The sequence below is a fragment of the Astyanax mexicanus genome, chromosome 1 (genome assembly GCF_023375975.1).
Source record: "Astyanax mexicanus isolate ESR-SI-001 chromosome 1, AstMex3_surface, whole genome shotgun sequence".
NCBI classification, from domain to species: domain Eukaryota; kingdom Metazoa; phylum Chordata; class Actinopteri; order Characiformes; family Acestrorhamphidae; genus Astyanax; species Astyanax mexicanus.
Genome location: NC_064408.1, coordinates 114,635,485 through 114,656,052, shown reverse-complemented (window position 1 = coordinate 114,656,052; position 20,568 = coordinate 114,635,485). Strand labels below are relative to the sequence as shown.

Genomic DNA, 20,568 nt, shown 5'->3' with positions numbered 1-20,568 from the left:
ATCTGCTTTTTACTCCTTTCAGTTTAGCCATTAGTTCCTTTATTGAATTTTATGTCATTATTGTATGGTAATAACATATTCAGTGCTGCTTTCTGATTGGTCAGTCCCCAATTTTGACCAAGAGAATGTAAAGGTTTACCTGGTAGGGTGAATTACGGGTGATTGGGACACAAGATCAAATGGGACAATTAATACCTGCTTTAAACTACATGACTGGAGTCCTTCAATTGTTGCGACTGTCACACTACTTGACTGATTGGCTACACAGTCTCATGAATTACAATTTTTTTCCCCTTTTGTCAACTCATCTGGCTGCTCTCTAAAAAAATGTTTTGCCACAAGAACTAATTCCTAATAAAAATATTGCCATATAGATCATTTATTTGCAGAAAATGAGAAATGGCTGAAATAACAAAAAAGTTGCAGAGCTTTCAGACCTCAAATAATGCAAAGAAAACAAGTTCATATTCATAAAGTTTTAATAGTTCAGAAATCAATATTTGGTGGAATAACCCTGGTTTTAATCACAGTTTTCATGCATCTTGGTATGTTCTCCTCCACCAGTCTTACACATTGCTTTTGGATAATTTTATGCCACTCCTGGTGTAAAAATTCAAGCAGTTCAGCTTGGTTTGATGGCTTGTGATCATCCATCTTCCTCTTGATTATATTCCAGAGGATTTTAATTTGGTGAAATCAAAGAAGCTCAATATTTTTTAAGTGGTCTCTTATTTTTTTTCCAGAACTGTATGTTAGCATAAATGAGCTACTCATTTTGTACTTGTTTCAACTAAACTACCTCTAGTTTTACTTGAGTTTAGGTTTACTTTGGGCTCAGGCCACCCCAACAACCCACAGAACCATTTGAGCAAAGAAAAGAAGAAGAATAAGATACATTTTCTCCTTTTGCATGACCTTATTCTTCATCCTCAGTGGACACAAGCAAAAGCGAGGCCTCTCTCTTGTCCACTCTGCCTTCCTGCAAGATTCCTATCAGCCCGGCAATCAAAATACCAGAGCAGGAAAGGGGAAAAGGGAAGGAGTGGTCGGAATTCAAATTCGAAGTCACAGCGTGCCATCGGGCAATGTAAATGAAGTAAACAAATGAGCTGCCAGGCCCGATGACCCTGATCCAGGGCGACACTGTTTTGCCTTGGCTGTAGCCGGCGCGCTGTTTGCTCTGTGTTCAACAGTATGCTCTTGTTTTTGTGCCACAGCCACCAGCAGCACCATGCTCCCCAGAAGTATGAGGACGGCTGGGGTAGACCTGCCGGGAGTGGGGTCCAAGGATGTGCCTCTGATTGGCTACCGGCCTCTGCAGCCAGAGGCTAACCAATTTCAGCTGACGGACCAAACGGGAAAAGAAGCTGGCACCAGAGATCAGGACACCTCACAGGTCAGTGTGGGCATTTTGGATTTGAGATAACTGGAGGACGCAGTGATGGAGTCCTGCCAGTTTAAATCAAGGAAGTGGGGCTATTTTTTTTAATGTGTTTTATGTGTCATGACACAATATTACAGGCGATATTAGCTAGCGGTTCTTCCATCATAGCTTGTTTTAACATGGTAAATACGCAGGCTACAGGCTGATAATTGTCACCTCTGAACGGCGAAAGAGATAGCACTTAGCACAGTTAGCAGTTAAGCTAATTCTCCTCCAGCAATGCTAGCCAGGGTTAGCAACAAGCTGCAGGCCGATAATACTTGCCTCTGAACTGCGAAAGATCAAACATTTGGCACAGATGAAGACCAGTAAGTGTCCTGACTTAGCATTTAGCATGTAGCAGGTTAATCTATTCTAGAATCAAAAGTAAATAATATGGACATTATTGGGAAACCTACCGTATTTTTTGGACTATGAGGCGCACTGATGATTTTTGGGAAAATTAAAGGATTTTAATATATAGAGTGAAAAATACTGTACTCATTCGTTGTTCTTCTCAAACAAAGAGTATTAATCAAGAGTTCATTCTACTTTTTTTGGAATAACTGTCTCTTCTGTTCAGGGCAGAATTTCTACAAGATTGTACATACTAGAGAGCTGTGCTGCTAGGACTTGGTTGCTTTCAGCAACAAAAGCTTTAGTGAGGACAGACAGGTGAACGTTGGCTGATTATCACCATAAAATGTGATAGGCATTCGGCATTGTGCAAATAGCTTTATGTTTATCTGCTTCAGAGAGACCTATTCTACTGGCAGTACTTTTATCACAGGGACAAGATATGCTGTGTGTACTACATGCTGCTAAAATAGCTACCGTATTTTTCGCACTATAAGGCTCACTATCAAAAAACTTCTATTTTCTGGCCCATCATGAGACACTAGTAAGGAACAGGGGTGTCACCATGTTTTCCTTCTAATTCGGCAGGTCTCACCCCTGGTTTGTAAAGTTGAGCTAATTTAAGAAAACAAAACTGTAATTCTTAAAAAAAAAAAAAAAATTAAAGTCAAACAAGCAATGTATGTTAATCTACACAGATTTCTCTCCTGAATTTTTTTTATTTTTGTGAGTAAAGCGCTTCTATTTATTTACAATAAGCTTAGATTTTCAGCTTTCCTCTAAGGCTGGGTGCATCAGCATTAGCATTATGTCACCAGACAGTGCTACTCTGAGGACCCTTTAGTGTTTTGGTAAGCTAGGGCAATATTAGCTAGCGGTTTGTCTTGCCGATTGTACTTACTTGTAGTGATAATGCCGCTCCAGCAGTGCTAGCCGGGGTTAGCAGCAGGCTACAGTTCGATATACTCACCTCTGACCAGCAAAAGAGCTATCACTTACTGTGGTTAGTAAGTAATGATAATGCTGCTCCAGCAGTGCTAGCTGGGGTTAGCAGCAGGCTACAGGCCAATATTCTCACCTTTGAATGTCAAAAGAGCTAGCGCTTAGCGTGGTTTTCAGGTAATTTGGGGTTTTGTGGAAAATAAAGTGTGCCTTGTAGTGCGAAAAATACAGTAAATGCATTTGTTGGAAGGGGTGTCCACAAACATTGGGCAGTGCCTTGTGTGGGCAGCATCCTGAGACCACCAATGAAGAACTAGAGGATGACCAACACAAACTGTATAGCAACAGATTCAAAGCTTCTGTCTCTGACTTTATGTCTAAGTTAAAAAGGAGAGTCTAATTCAGTGCACAGTGAGAGAACACAGTGTTTAGAAACTCCAGCAGCACTGCTGTGTCTGGTTTTTATATATATATGAGTGTATTTTTAGATGTAGTCCTAATTCCTCCATGCTGAGCCTTTGGTCTTATTCATTTGAGAATACTTCACAGTTAAACCTTAGCAACAGCTTCTTGTAATGTTTGTTGGGGAAGCAGCTGCTGCTGTCGGTTTGTTTCAGAAGGCCTGAGGGGCCTCTGTATTTGAATAACAGTGAAGACATAAATAAAGGCACTTTTTTAGGAGGCTGACTGAGACGACTATATAACATAAAGCCTCATTTATCTATTTTTAACCAGTGACTTATTATGCGGTTTGAATTGAGCTGCATGAGAATGCAGTGAGTGAACAAGTCAGCATGGCTGCAGGGCTGCTTTTTGAATGGATTTTTTTTTTATTATAATTTGTTGTAATTTCTTCTGGTGTTTTCAGCACCTGTTGAATTTATCTTTCTGTATAGGCTTTATGTACGTCACTGGTGTTGTCCTAAGAAAAAAAGATATATAATATTACACACAGACACCCACATACGTGTGTCATTTACATATGACGACAAAATAATCTGCTATAAAACAATAACTAACAAACCTCATTTTCAGTAGATAACGTTAGCTGACGTATTTCCAGTAATATTAAGCTGTAAAATTAGCAACAAGAAATGTTGTTCTAGTTTATGTATATTTAAATGATACTGGAGCATAGCTCAAGCTGTGTTGCTAGTTATACACTGTACACTAGTACAGTAGTACACTAATTATACACTAATATCATGCCATTTTGCCATGTCTCATGGAAGCTAAAGAACACTGCACTGACTTGTGGGATATGTGTGTGTGGGTCACTTTCATTGATTGTGGTTGTGATTTCTGCCAGAGTCACCCATTAATACACAATCAACGGAAGGTGGTAATGCCTCGATGTGTGTATTCTAGGGCTTCAACTAATGACTTTTGTAGTAGTCGACGATTCATTTATTACTGTCTTTTCTGGTCTATAAGCCGCATTTAAAACCCTTTAATTTTCTAAAAATCGACAGAGAGAGCAAGGCCAATTGTGTTCTCTCAGGGCTCCAGCAGTTGATGGCAGGCTACATCAACAGGATTCGAACCGGTGATCTCCCGATCATAGTGGAATCGCTTAGCCAGCTGGACCACTCGAACCCCTTTTCTTAGTGTGAACAAGGCTTTAGAATCAGGTGCTGCACATAATTAAAACTATTAGAAATTATTGTTTCCACTGTTTTAACAAAAGTGTTCAAGAGCAGAACATTTAAAACAACTGCCAACATGATCAGATGAGGCCGTCAAGAGAAGACCACAAGATACGTAAAGAAATCTACAACAAGTACTAAAATATATTATACTTGTTATTTAGGCCTGTCACAATAAGATCTTTTTTCTGGATGATATATTGTCCCAGAAAATATTGCTGTAACACAGAGGAGGCAGGATGCAAGCGCAAGTCAGTTTTATTTTCCATATTAGCAAAAATTAAACAAAGAACAAAACACAACACACTAAGAAAAGGTAACTAAAAGAAAACACTATGAAACAGAGGATAAACTAAAAGACTGAAACAAACAAGCAAAAATAACAAAGAAACAAACCAAACAAAGCAAACCTGGAAAACTGAAGACAAAAAAACACAGCAGGTCTAAACAAAACAGAATAACAAGATCCGGACAGAGTAATAGGACACAAACAAAAAAGCACGACACAGAACAAAGGAGCACATGGGGTATTTATATACAGGCACACACAAGGGACACCTGTGGAATTAACAAGGGGGTGGGGCTACAAATGAGACAGGAGGGATTACAGATGACAGGGCGGGGCTAAGGCGGAGACAGGACAAAAACCAGAACAATGCCATGTGCTCATAAAAGCACATGGCTAGGGACACAAGACAGGAAAACAGGGGGCAGGAGCAGAAAGGACCCAAAAAAGGGAAATACACTAGACATACACAGGTAAAGGCGTGACAATTGCGATACCCAATATTTTTGTAATTTTAAAACTATTAAGTGCCACTGACATTAATGAAAACAGAATAGCATAAAGAATCAATTATACACTTTTTAAAGACAACAAATGTTGCATTAATCATTTATTGTATTTAGTTTGGAAATCATGTACTTATTTCTTTACCTACACCGTGTGTATGGACTAACAGTTATTGAAGCATGATAAATACATGCTAAAATACTGTTCACTGTTATATATGTGAACAAACATACTAAAAAACACAATAGACGATATCACGATTATTAAAAATTATGGAGGTCATGTTTATTCACTGTACGATAAAGCGATATTGCAATTATTGTGACAGACCTATTGTTATTTTAAAGTTTTGAAGTTTGATTCTCAGATGATGTTTGAGTCCTATGTTGTTTAAGATATTTAAAAGTCCAGCTTTTTGTCTAGATGTTCTCAGATAAACTTTAGTCTAGCTTGTTTATGCTCTAAAAAGGGAGGGGGTGTATCTTAAAACAGCAGAGTTGAATGCTGAGCCTGGGCTTCCTCAGGCCGCTCTGTAATGTCTTGAGCGAGGCTGTGTGCTCTGCTCTAGTTTAACACATTGATTCGACTGCCTAAAAAAAGAAGTCACACTGACTCAAGCGGATACATCGCCGTGGTCATTTCCCTCCAGCGGGGTGAGGTCACATGACCCCGCGATGCCTCGTGGGCCTGGTGTAAATAATGCAGCAGGGTCTGCTGTGGAAGACAGAGGCTCTTTTGTAAGGAGGCTGCTCAGATGACACAGTCAAGGCCAGCGGGCTGAAACTGGATGCCACCTTCCACCTGACTCGGTCTTTAATGAAAATGAGGAGCTGAATGCAGAGGCGGTTAGAGGTGTAGGAGGTGTGGGACTGCGTGTGAGGAGTTTTGGGGGCTGTGCTGGACGGCTGTTTAGCTAAAAGCAAGCCTGCCTGACCCAGTTTGGTTATAGAGTGCACGCTTTGGCCTCAGATTGTGAGACGTATGTGTATGTAACTCTGGTAGAGCTGAATGATGTCAGGGGGAAATGACGTTTGCAGAAACTTTCTTCACTCATGCATGTGCTGGGGCTAATTTTGCTAACATGTCATACTGTATACTCTCACCAATATATTGCTTTTATACAGTGTTCATTTCAACAACACATTTTGAATTAGTTTTAGTCACGATTGTGGAATCAGCTCCCCAGTAATATTCGTGCTGCAGACAGCCTAAACTCTTTTAAATCTTTCCTCAAAACTTATCTTTTTAGGGAAGCTTACTGCTGTTAATATATTTTAACTTGCATACTTTATTTTATTTTTTATTTTATTGTCTCTTTTTTTTATTGTCTCTTTTTTTATGTATAAATACTTGCACTGTTACGTGTAAGTGCTTATATGCATGCTTGTCTTTATTCACTATGCCTTTTGTCTATGGCTGTGTTGTTAAGCGCTTTGAGTTTTGAGGAAAGGCGCTATATAAATAAAATATTATTATTAGTAGTATATTATTATACTCTTTTGACTAAATTAGTCATAATTTAGTAATCTGAAATCTTTTTAGTTGTAGTCTAGTTTTAGTCGACTAATTATCACAAGTATATACTCGACTAAAACAACAGTCAATTTAGTCGACTAAAATGTAAAGGGTGTGAAAGTAAATGCTTTTTCATCGGATCTCTTGAATTATTAACTATACGCTTATACGAAATAAAACATTTATTAACCAGTTGTGTAATATTGTTAATATTTGAATGTGTAATATTTTTATATTTATATATATATATATATATATATATATATATATATATATATATATATATATATATGATTTAACGTATATTATTATTGTAGGTATGTGACTGTAAATATTTTAAATTTAAACTTTTATTCTAGAAATCAGGTCATAATTACATGTATGGAAAACCTTTCATTAAAGCATTTGAATGGTTAAATAGTTTAAACAGAGCTGTGGACACAAAAACACAGCTTTTAAATGATCTAGTTTTATCTTCAGCATTAATCCAGCACACCACACAATATATTCTATAAATTAGGTCAAAAACATACATTAATCTCTTAGGATGGACTTAAAGAGTTAATGAGTTAAAGTGAGAAACTTATGAGAAAGTGCTGTAAGGGACTTTACACAGACTTTTGGGTTAAGAGATTCACTTATTTTATTGTTATATGTTCACTACCTCTTTTTTTCTATTGAATTGCTTTTGAAAACTATGCAGAAAATAATTTGGCAACGAAATTAACACTGCTTTTATATACATACAGCTATAAAATACATTATTTTTATATTTATTTTCAGTTGAATGATTTCACATTTCAGCAATAGTTAGGTAACTAATTATACATTAACATGGCACAGCAGTATGTACAGTGTATTCATCATGAAGTATTATGTCAGGGAATGGCTTTGGAACACCCACACCTGTAACATTGCTAATTGAGACTGCTTGTGTATATTTGCATGTTCATTAGCAAGTGAATATATGTACATACAGTCCTAGATCTTCGTCTATGTGAATGTGGGTCACTGGGAGAGAAGAAAGGACGGAAAAGCTCTGTTGTGAGAAGAGAGGAGACGCACTTAGAAAGAAAGGAAAAGGAGGGATTCATGGAGAGAGGGAAGCAGAACAGGAACAGGGGGAGATCTAGAAATAGTTCCATAATGATGGATATACGACAAGAGAACCTGCAGTAGGTGACCGTGCTCTGAGGTTGTAGAGCTGTTCTGATTAGATTTACTGCTAAAAATGGGCATTACAGATTAGAAACTACAATAAATAAAATTCTTTCCCCACCTCAAGACATCCCAAACATAGTACCCATCACTGTTCTACCTCATCCCCACAATACTCAACACTTTTCTACCTAATCCCCACAGTACCCACAGAATGGATGGATGTAATGCTGGTTCCTGATAAGCTAAGACATGCTAGCATGTTATACAGGGGTTGGACAATGAAACGGAAACACCTGTCATTTTAGTGTGGGAGGTTTCATGGCTAAATTGGAGCAGCCTGGTGACCAATCTTCATTAATTGCACATTGCACCAGTAAGAGCAGAGTGTGAAGGTTCAATTAACAGGGTAAGAGCACAGCTTTGCTCAAAATATTGCAATGCACACAACATTATGGGTGACACACCAGAGTTCAAAAGAGGACAAATTGTTGGTGCACGTCTTGCTGGTGCATCTGTGACCAAGACAGCAAGTTTTTGTGATGTATCAAGAGCCACGGTATCCAGGGTAATCTCAGCATACCACCAAGAAGGACGAACCACATCCAACAGGATTAACTGTGGACGCTGTAAGAGGAAGCTGTCTGAAAGGGATGTTTGGGTGTGCACCTCAACTCTCCTGTTTCCACCAGAACTGTCCGTCGCCACAATAGATTATTGTGCTGTAAAACCAGGTGTTTCAGTTTCATTGTCCAACCCCTGTATGTCTGAAATTTGATTCTTTAGATTTACACGGGAGCTACAAGGTTGATGTAGCTAACAAGTCAATTAGCATTGTGCAATCTGCATGCCTAAATCATCACACATCTCCGAGATTTCATTATAATCACTGTATTATTTATGGCTTTATAAAACTGGTCAAAAGTACAGACAGAATTTAGGCTGCCTCTACTGTTTTTAGCCTAAATTAGCATTTAGGCTAACAAGACTAAATTAGCATAGAAGCTCCAGTGCAAAACTACAGAAGTAAACATCAGACACCAGACAGATCTTGTTAGACTGAGTACATTTAGTGTAAAAGTGGGAAAATGGTAATGGTAATGGTAAGTGGGGAAATGTAAATTTGATTTCTTGACCACCTTTGTTGTTTTTGTATTAGCTAAGTTAAAACTGGTGGGATGTGGCTAACCGAGCTGAATGGTGAAGTGAAGAGTGAGAAAGAGAGAGTGTATGTGAGAGAGTGTGTGAGAGAGAGTGTGTGAGAGAGTGAGGAGGGAGAGTAGACACTATGACACAACAGCATGTCCTGTTTCCTGTGTTTGTCCACACTTATTATGCACTTCCTGCAGCCACAGGAAGGAGATGGAAACACAGAGACGAGGCTGTTTCTGAGCTGTGGGAGTCGAACTTCAAGGCAAAACTCCTCAGTCAGAGAAAAAAAACATCCAAGAATTTAACTGTTCTCTTATCATAGCTTATGTTCTGCCATTTTTTTGTGGCATGCTAACACAAGACATTAGCATTTCCTCACAGCGTTAGCAGGACTGTTCTCATTTGTTTATGAGTACTACATGTAGTATTGAGTGTGGGTCAGACATGGGCGTGTTTGCAGTGAATAATCCACAGTGACGTTTTGTCTTTCCTGAAAAGGAAACAACCAATAAAATGTTAAGGTTCCCTCCAAACAATACACAATACAAAGCCAGCTAGTAAACACGCTAGACGCAGATGCGCAGATGTGTGACTACAACTAGAAAGCTAAACCACTGACAGAAGCCTGAACCTCACAGTGGTTTGCAAATTCTTTTTCAGTTCTGCTTAACTTAATATAACTCACTGCGTTCACTTACGCTGTAAGTAAGGAAGCCTTACAGGTTTTAGTACATTAGTGTACTACTTACACAGCAAAGTTCACACTGTGTTTATTTGTGTTCAGATCGACTTGTTTGAACTAGGCCTAGAGCAATTAATCAGAAATTAATTAATCAGGAATTAACATGACATACATCATGACATACATATAAATCATTGCTTGAATATATTCCAAGTATATTTAAATATATATATATCGGCTAAGTATATCAATATTTAGAAAGTGTGCAATAATTCTTAAAAAAAAATTGGCAGGTGCATAAATTTGACAATTAGTAGATTCTCCTTTTGCAGAAATAACAGCCTCAGTCTGGTTTCTATCACTGTGTTCATCTGTTATCTAAAATTGCTGAAACAAAAAAAAACAAAAAAAAAGTCACACACTCTAATATTTAGTTGGACCGTCTTTATCTTTGATTGCAGCACACATTCACTGTGGCATTGTTTTAATAAGCTTCTGCAATGTCACAAGATTTATTTCAATCCAGTGTTGCTGGATTCATTTTTCACCAAGATCTTGCAGCAGCATTGATGATGGTAGAGTCTGACCAACCACTGCACAAAGCAGCTCTTCTCCATCCAGCACATCCCAAAGATTCTCAATAAGGTTAAGATCTGGACTCTGTGGTGAACAATCCATGTCAATCCATGTGTGAAAATGATGATCTCATGCTCCCTGAATCACTCTTTCACAGTTCCAGCACCATGAATCCTGGTATTGTTATCTTGGAGTATGTCCGTGTCATCAGGGAAGAAATATAAAATCCATTGATGGAATAAGCTGGTCTATATTCATTATATTCAGGTAGTCAGCTGACCTCATTCTTTCAGCACATACTGTTGCTGAATCTAAACCTGCAGACCAACTGCAGCATCAACCAACCCCACATCATTTACTTACTTAAATCCAGGTGGAGAATTTTTTTTGGCCAGACAGTGTAATATAGAGTTAAGGTAATTTGGGACGGTGTGTGTCCCAAATTTGCTGTTTATTCAGCTTTTGGTGATTTCTTGTTTACACTCTTAAAATTTAAGGTCCTACAAATGGCTTTCTGAGCAGTGCCTTAAAACAACCAGTTTTGTCTCTATTAAAACATGTTTTTAGTAGAGATGTGTAAAAATAAGGGAATAACATTTTATATGTCTCAACATGTTATACTGTAGGTCTAAAGACCATTTTTAGAGTTTTTTTTTTTTAAGAATCAGTTGTTTTTGTTACTACTGTAAGCTATTTTATGTGCCTCCATGACTAATGGATTTTTAGTCTAAATAAAGCACATTTTAATGTAGTTTATAATGTAAAAAATGGTCCACAATTAAAAATAGTTAAAAATAATTACTGATTTTTCTCAATGTTTGATAAATTAATGTTCATTGGGTTAAAGAACTGCAATGTCCCTTATAAACATAGCAATTAATGCAACCAAAAGCAGTTCTTCTATGGCACTGCTCACAGAACAATTTGTATAACCTTTTTTAAAGATCTAGCGTAACACTGCAACCTGAGCTTCCGGAAGAATCTGTGGGATCACTGCAAACAAAATAGTGTCGCTGAAATTCTTAGGAGTGGGTTTGTATGAGATTTTTCCATGCAAATATCTTTCTCTCACTTCCTCTGAATTTGCTATCTGAAGATCTTTCTGAGTAAAGCGTAATGACTGTTATCAACCTGGCTCATTTAGAGATGGGACAACCCCTCCTGAAATGAAAGTAACAGCCACCCCCACCACTCCACCTCCAGCTATGTCAATATGTACTCTTTAACCTGTGCTCTACACCGAGAAGCTGCTGCTGTTTGTGGATGCTTACAACAGCCATACATATGACTTGTCTTTTACCCTGCATTTGTTTTATACATGTACAGCTCTGGAAAAAATTAAGAAACCACTTCAGTTTTTTGAATTAGTTTCTCTAATTTTGCTATTTATAGAAAAATGTTTGAATAAAATGAACATTGTTGTTTTATTCTATAAATGACAGATATTTCTCCCAAATTCCAAATAAAAATATTGTCATTTAGAGCATTTATTTGCAGAAAATGAGAAATGGCTGAAATAACAAAAAAGATGCAGACCTTTCAGACCTCAAATAATGCAAAGAAAACAAGTTCATATTCATAAAGTTTTAAGAGTTCAGAAATCAATATTTGGTGGAATAACCCTGGTTTTTAATCACAGTTTCATACATCTTGGCATGTTCTCCTCCACCAGTCTTACACACTGCTTTTGGGTAAATTTATGCCACTCCTGGTGCCAAAATTCAAGCAGTTCAGTTTGGTTTGATGGCTTGTGATCATCCATTATATTCCAGAGCTTTTCATTTTGGTAAAATCAAAGAAACTTATTTTTTTCCAGAGCTGTATATTCACGATATTGCCAAGAGTATTTTATATCGGTTAAATTACGGGTCTGTTCGGGTCTGTGGGACCCGTTTTCGTTTTTCATCAAATGATACAAAAAAAATATTTTTTCTAACTTAAACTCATTGGCATTGGCTCATTTTTCGTGAAAAACATACATCAAAACACATTTTCGATAAACACACACTGTACACCCCCCCCCCCCCCCACACACATTTATATTACATACAGTATGTTTGGCCAAGGGCTAATAAACGTTGCTTCATTTGTAAATTTGAAGCTAAACAAATTTTCTACTCATATCTTGAGTTTAATTCATTTTCTTTTACATTTTATTAAAAAACTAATAAAAAAAGAGTAGAACTTTTTAAAATAAATGTAACATAAGAAAGGTAAAGGGCAAATATTAACCATGTAAGCTGTTTATATTGCTTGCAATTTAGGTGAAGCAAGCATGTGTATAGCATTTTAATGTAAAATTGCTTAATTTTGCTGACTTAAATACAAGTAACAAAGTAAACGAGTGACAAAAATATGAACACCACACAAGGGTTAAGCTAATGATGTAACTAGGGGTGGGCAATATTATATCGTAAACAATATATCGTGACACAGAAATATCATGATATTAAAAATCCATATCGTGATAATAGGGCTGCTCTGTCTTAAAAGTAGTCTATTATTTACTGTGAAGCTTTAGGTGTATTAATTGTTTAATTGTTTTAGTTTGCAGTTTATATGCATGCACTAAATATTCTGCAGATATTTTTGCTGAATTATATTATTTTATGCTATATTATTTATTTTCCCACATTATGATTATACTGTTATACTATTATACTATATTCCTGAAATTAACGAATTATTTTAGTTATCCTATATCGCAAAAATACCCTGAAATATCGTGATATTATTTTAGAGCCATATCGCCCACCCCTAGATGTAACCCTAATTGGTTTAAGGTAATTTGAGGACTGGACATATTCTTTTATGTATAAATGTATTATTTATTATTTATTATAATAATTAATAAATGTATTATTTATACATAAAATAATTATTTATTTATATATAATTTTCCTTTTTGACTGCTGCTCTGGATTTTCTGATATGCAAATGTATTAGCTGGATGTATATAGTTTTGTTATGGAAGCTCAATAATTTTAGGCAATGTTGAAACGCTTAATAAGAAACTCTGTATGTTTTTCTGTAATGCCTTTCTAAACAGAAGATAAAAAAAGAAAGAAAAAACACATTGAATGAGAGGAGGTGTGTCCAAACTTTTGACTGGTACTTTATGTGTATGCATGAGAGTAGTGTTTATTAATCAGTAGCCTGTTTCCTTTTGTGTGGTTTACACTCGTCCAACAGGCTGGCCGGCTTTGGAGGAGAGAGAGAGGGGGAGAGAGAAGGAGAGAGAGAGAGGGAGAGAGAGAGACCCAGGGCGAGAGAGTGATGGAGTGTGGGACATTAACACAGAGAGAGAGAGAGAGAGGGAGAGTGTATGGGAAAGCACAGTGCCTACAGGCTGTGTGTGTGAGTGTGTGTGTGTGTGTGAGTTAAGGGTGTTGCCCAGATGACGTGGACCAAGGGGGTTTGTCTTAGCGACCAGCTCAGGTGTGTTTGTGCAGCGCTGTACCACAGAGAGAGAGTGTGTGTGTGTGTGTGTGTGTGTGTGTGAGTGTGTGTGTGTGAGAGAGAGACAGAGAGAGAGAGAGAGAGAGAGAGACAAAGAAGCTGATTGACTTATTGCCTTTGGGAACAGTGGAACAGGCAGCAGTTATCTGAGCAATCCGATGCCAAGCTGTGGAGCACACGGCGGCGTCTTCTCACGGCCCGGGGTGGATCTGCAGGAAGTCAGCGGGTGTTTGCCAGTCTGGGCTTGTTGAGTAAGCCTCATTCGCTCTACTTTACACTGTTTTATTGGAGCTGCACCCTGATAATACAGCATGCATGTGTTGGATTAGCGTGTTTCTAGTCTCTGGATTAGTGGCATTTTCCAGTGTGATCGGGATCTGCACTGTTGTAGCTGTAAGTCATAAAGTTATGCAAGGTTAGGCTGGTCGTTCCCAATATGTGGTTCATCATCACTGACTGTTTTATGATTTATGGTTGTTAATGTTGTGTTAACTGTGGTGTAATGTCTGTTGGACTTTGGACTGTATTGGAATGAACTGGAGCGTCACTGGTTAAAAATAGTAAAAATAGTGTGCACTGTGTTGGTGAGATGAGATTTGAATGTGTACACTCCTTCTGCAATTGATTATATTGGTAAAATACAGAAGAGACCCCTTCAGTTTCTGAATCAGTTTCTCTGATTTTGCTATTTATTGGTTTATGTTTGAGTAAAATGAACATTGTTGTTTTATTCTATAAACTACAGACAAGATTTCTCCCAAATTCCAAATCAAAATATTGTCATTTAGAACATTTATTTGCAGAAAATGAGAAATGTCTGAAATAACAAAAAAATGCAGAGCTTTCAGACCTCAAATAATGCAAAAAAACAAGTTCATATTCATAAAGTTTAAAGAAAGTTTAGAAATTCAGAAGTTCAATATTTGGTGGAATAACCCTGGATTTTAATCACACTTTTCATGCATCTGGGCATGAAAACTGTGTTCTCCTCCACCAGTCTTACACACTGCTTTTGGATAACTTTATGCCATTCCTGGTGCAAAATTTCAATTCAGTTCAGCAATTCAATTCAATTTAGAGCTGTATGAGTTATATACAGAATTATACACTCAATCCATAATATGAAATTAAAAAAAAAAACTACTTGTGTAAGCCAAAGTAAATGAATGAATGAATGTAAATGGATCTACTTTTAGTTAGAAGTGTTTTTATCGGTCCATTCATTCTCAAAATACACTCATATTTTGGAGTGTAAATAGCAGCTGGACTTTACAAATGATGACAGTTTTTATTTAGAGATACAAGGTTTGTTACACATGCAGTCTTATGCAAAAGTTTGGACACTCCGGTTAACGTGACGCATAATGATATATTTTCTGTATTTTCTTAATTTTAGGCTCTTAGGGGAAAGTATGAAAGCTGAACCTTTTAAACACCTTGTTGAGTCAAAGAACCTTGTTCAGTACTATATAAAGAGAGCAGGAAAAGAACCATTTATCTTTGAGGTGTCATCATTCTATATAAGTCATGGGACATCAAATCAGATTTTAGGTTATGGAGGGGAGGAATGGGATCATGCCATCTGATGTTGAATCATCAGGAGGTGTTGAGTCTGTGATTGACCACCGATAGATTGAACCCTTAAATAAAATAGCTGCACTGTCCAGGATCCCCAATGTGCAATATTATTTTGTATGTACTAAGGGTGGGCGATATGTCTTAAAAATAATATCACAATACTGTATTTCAGGCTATTTTTGTGATAGCGATATTCTTGGCGATATGATAAAACATTGAATGAAAAACAATGAATGAATCAAAATACACAACTGCAAAAAAAATGTATATTAAATTTTATTTGGTGATATTATCGCATACGATATGATATGGCACAACCCTAATTGCAATTTTCACCAGGTTGTAACACATGTTAATGATACACCTGTCAGTCCTGTCACTCTCTGTCTGCACGCCACAGACTCTAGTTCACTCACTAAAGACTCCATTTCCCAGGATACATCTGCGTCTATGAATAAGTATAAAAAAATAAATGCACAAAATGAATAAATAAATAAATAAATAGATAAAGACATTATATATGTACGTATTTATTTATTCATTTATATGTGCATTAATTATTTCATTTTTAAACCTATGCCATTTTTGTCCCCTATAATATATATATAGATTCTTTTCCATTATGTGCTTAAGTTACAATTTTTTATCTCATTTGTTTTATATCTTATTGTTTAATATCTTGTATATCTTATTAAAATGCTGGGTCCTCTTATTTATATATTATTTGTCTTTAACTGTCCCTTTTCTATGTATTGGCTCGGCTACATTGTAAATAAGGACCACCCTCAATGTAATCAGAGTATAAAATAAAGGTTAATTAATTGATTGATTGATTGATTGATTGATAATATAAATTGACTGTATTATAATAATCCTATTGGAAGCTGACACTGGGACATTTTGACCTGTGTGTTTAGATGCTAAAGGTTCTGACTAATAATCAGTGCTTGTGATTTGCAAGTGTGTGTGTGTGTGTGTGTGGGGCAAATGATGTCACGCTTCTGTCTGCTGAATACTTCATGATGGAAACTGGTGTCCAGTGCCCGGAGCAGCGAATAATACATGGCGCATTTCTCCAGCTCTGCTGTATAAAATATACGATTAAAAAAGTTAATATATAGAAGTATGTAAAAGTTTTACTACGTTAAATAGATAAATCAAAATAAATCTAAATCACATTAATACCAGCAGTATCCCAGCAGATTTTATAATTTGTTATATCATTTCTGAAGCTGAGCTCAGAACAGACGAGTATTATTCGTAGTTATCATTCAATATCTGCTCTGACCAACCAATAATTATGTCATGCTCCTGTCTGCTGAATACTTCATGATGGAAACTGGTGTCCAGTGCCCGGAGCAGCGAATAATACATGACGCATTAGTGCAGCTCTGCAGTGTTATCCCAGATCCTTCACTTTACTGAGAGCATTGTGAAGCTTTAACTGATTGATTTTAACTGGGGTTTTGTTCAAAACTAAATAAGACTGACTTATCAGGGTGTGATTTTACAGCCTAAATGTAAACCACTTCACAATTCCTATTGTGCGAGCTTTCCTCAGTGTGAATAATTTGTTTTATTACAGTTGTATGATTAAAGAAGGTCTGTTTTTGGGGCAGTTGGAGCTCTTGTTCTTGCTGTATTCTGATTGTAGTATGCTGGGTTTGTATGCTGGGAGCTGTATTAGAGGTATGTGGTGATTTAAGGACTGCGATTAAGGAGGATTTATGAATGCCTATGGATTAAACTAATAAAAAGTGAAATGCAGGCACAGTATGGTACAGTATACATGTTTTTAAACTGAACTCGTGAACTAGTTTTTATGTGTTTATTTTTTCATTGCTATATTTCTGATTATATAATTATACTCATAGTCTTCTGTCTCTGCTGTCTTCCTCAGGTCGAGGCTTCCCCCATGAAAACCACCTGGTACTGCCCACTCAACCTGGTAAGACCACTTTAGGTGAATAAAATGTGCAGAGTATTTAAAAGGTTATTTAAACCTTTTTCATAAGTATTATTATCAGTGGTAGTAGGAGTAGTCTTAGACATCCTACCTATGCAATGGGAGGAACTGCGCCAATTTTATTGTGGGCAAAATATTCGATTTTACAGCTAGATCTGGCTTTAAAAGTGCTGGCTTTAAAACATATATATATATATATATTATTGGATTGAAATATATACACAGCACCTATAAATTAGCTTTTAATCAGCTGAGAGAAATAGTATATTTGGTTATAACTATACAGTGTGTCACAGTTATGCAGCCTCTATGTCATACCCCTCATTTAAATCTATGGCTAGTCTGTTTTACCTGAGGTCATGTTAAAACTAGTGGTGTCAACTGATACATTTTATTTTTAAATCAGATTAATCAGAACAATATTCTGTGATTAACTGCGGTTAATCACACTTATTCTTCTTAAAACACATTTATAGTGGATTTTTATAGTGGATATTAGGGGTGGGCAATATTATATCGTATACAATACATCGTGACACAGAAATATCATGATATTAAAAATCCATATTGTGATAATAGGGGTGGTTTGTCTTAAAAGTAGTCTATTATTTACTGTGAAGCTTTAAGTGTATTTATTGTATAATTGTTTTAGTTTATAGTTTTTGTTTGCGGTTTATATGCATGAAAATATTCTGCAGATATTTTTGCTGCATTATATTATTTTATGCTATATTATTTATTTTGCCACATTATGATTATACTGTTATACTATTATACTATATTCCTGAAATTAATTCATTATTTTTCTGTTTTCCTATATCGCCAAGTATATCATTATCGCAAAAATACCCTGAAATATCGTGATATTATTTTAGAGCCATATCGCCCACCCCTAGTGGATATTTAAAGTAAATAAAAGAATGAATGTAAGAAATGTAAAATGCAATTATGTTTATATTTGTGGTGTCAATTAAAATACTAGTACTTTTAAAGCCATTGTTGGACGCTTGAATAAAGAATGCATGATAAATTTAATAGAGGAAACGTTTTTATATGTTATTGTAAACATCTCAGCATGGTTGTTAGAATTTCTGAATTTATTTTAATTTGCTGAGTATAAAATAGCATTTTACGCCTGTAGTTGTTTTCTATGATCTGGAACATTATTTGGAGCATTTTCTCCCTCTGTTTGGTTTGGTTTCACACAGGCACAAACCTAAACACATCAAAATGAGTGAGGGGTTGAATATTTCTAATCATGACTTTGTGTCGTTCCCGATCACATGATATCATGCTACCAGTGCTGGGTGGCTAAAGGCTAGCGTGTGCTTTCTCCAGTCACATGAAGCCACCACCCACTAACTGCCTGCTCTGTTTCATTAACTAACACACAATAAAGAAGGGGGGGTGGACCACCCAGAGAGAGAGAGGGAGTTAAGGGCTGTGTCCTGAAGCCTGAAGCGTTTGCTGCTGATCCTGTCCTCCCACTCCTACTTTCCTACTGTTCCCTTCCTACCAGGAAAAACATGGAGGAGACAAAGGGAGGAAAGGAGCAGGAGGAACAGAGAGAATGAGCAGTAATTGGGGAAACTGGTCAGCTGCTCCACTTTAGAGTAATATAGTAATATAATATATATTGCATTTTAAACTGGGAGGGACGCAGAGTCACGGACACACAATTGCAGAATATTGTGTAAAAGCACTTCAAATCCTTTAATTTTCCCAAAAATCATCAGTGCGCCTTATAATCCGGTGCACCTTATGTATGAATTTTAACAGTCAGGTATTAAGGAGCAGTAAAGCCATTCCGCTAAAGTAAAGTGTTATACAGGAGTTTCAGTAAAGTTTCTCCAGCACCAAGGCTGGAACAGTATTAGCATTAGCTGCTAATGGCATCGCTTGCTTTTTCACCATTCAGAGTTGAGTATATTGGACTGTAGTCTGCGTGTTTACCGTATTAAAACAAGCTACATGAGATGAACCGCTAGCTGATAGCACCCTGGGTTACTGGAACACTCAAGGTTCCTCAGTGTAGCGCTGTCGGGTGGCATTTAGTAGTGCTAAGTGCTGCTAACTGTGGCTAGCGCCAATGCTAATCGCTGCTACTAGAGCTTAGATTCTCTGCCTGAGCCGGGTCAGGCCGAGATTTCCCTCCACTTTCCTCAGGCCGGGTCGGGACAGACTCAAGACAACAGTCTGTGATGTAGGGGAATGTTTTTTAATGCTGTATTTATTTTATATGAAGCTATGGCATGATAATTACAATATAGCTAAGTTAAAAATCAAACTGCAAAATTGCACGAGTTAGAATGTTATAAATCACGCAGCTCTCTTCTTGCTCTCCTCTTGTCCGCCTTTGACTAGCTGTTGTTAATAAAAATGTTTATTATTATTAAATTGTAGGTCTATGCTTCTTCAGTGTTGCAATGTTTAAGTCAATATTCATTCTGAACAGATTTTGCTCATTCAAACAGCCCGAAAATGTTTTTAAAACGCTTTAATTACTTAAATTGTCGGGTTTAAATTGGGTTTGGGTTCATAATGACAGTTTATGGGGCGGGTCAGGGCAAATTTTTGGGCCCTATCTAAGCTCTAGCTGCTGCTAACGGCTAGCGCTGCAGCTAATCACGCTAAAATATTGGAAATCTGAGCTTACTGATAATAAACAAAAATGCTTTACTCACCCAAATAAACAGTTTTCACGAGAGAAATCTGTGTAGATTAACATCCCAGATCTCTTTTGACTTTAAAAGATTTCTTTTTTTTTTTTAAGAATTATAGTTTTGTTACTTAAGTGCCCACAGCTGTGAGACCTGCTGAATTAGAAGGGAAACATGGCGACACCCTCGTTCCTTACTATTGTCGCTTAAAATGTGCCTTATAATATACAAGAATATAGACGTACGCTCTTTTCATCCCTCGTTCTTCCTATTCAGCCTGTGTTTCCTTCAGGAAATGCACTTTTATTCGGTTTATTTGACATCAAACACAAAAAACAAACACAAAATCAACAGCAGAGCTGGGCTTGGGAGCATTACATCACTCTGTAAACTCTAATAAACAGTTCCTGGTTCTCTCATCTATCCTCCACTGAAAACCTTTCCAGCAGCAGTTTGTAGCTGCTTATCTCGTCTCCTCTTTTATCATTTAATAATAATATTATTGTAATAATATATATTATTGTTTTATTATTAATATTATTACTTTTTAAAAATGGTTTTATCAAAACTATTATTAGTAATATTGTAGTAGTGCATATAACACAATAGAAACCCCAAATTGTTATAGAAATTATTATTATTTAATAAGGCACTCGTGGTA

At 36.7% G+C, this 20,568-nt stretch overlaps 1 protein-coding gene across 3 annotated transcripts in view; it reads left to right on the top strand.

Annotated features, from left to right (window-relative positions):
* rgl2 (ral guanine nucleotide dissociation stimulator-like 2) overlaps positions 1–20,568 on the top strand; it is a 65,216-nt gene that overhangs the window by 2,939 nt on the left and 41,709 nt on the right. For 2 of the 3 annotated variants that reach the window (XM_022668648.2, XM_049464787.1), the window contains exons 2-3: positions 1,218–1,396; positions 17,182–17,229. In XM_022668648.2, the coding sequence (XP_022524369.2) occupies positions 1,232–1,396; positions 17,182–17,229 (213 nt within the window). In that variant the 5' untranslated portion in view covers positions 1,218–1,231. Of the gene's footprint in view, positions 1–1,217; positions 1,397–13,723; positions 13,955–17,181; positions 17,230–20,568 lie in introns of those variants that run through there. The other variant, XM_022668649.2, reaches the window with a different exon arrangement.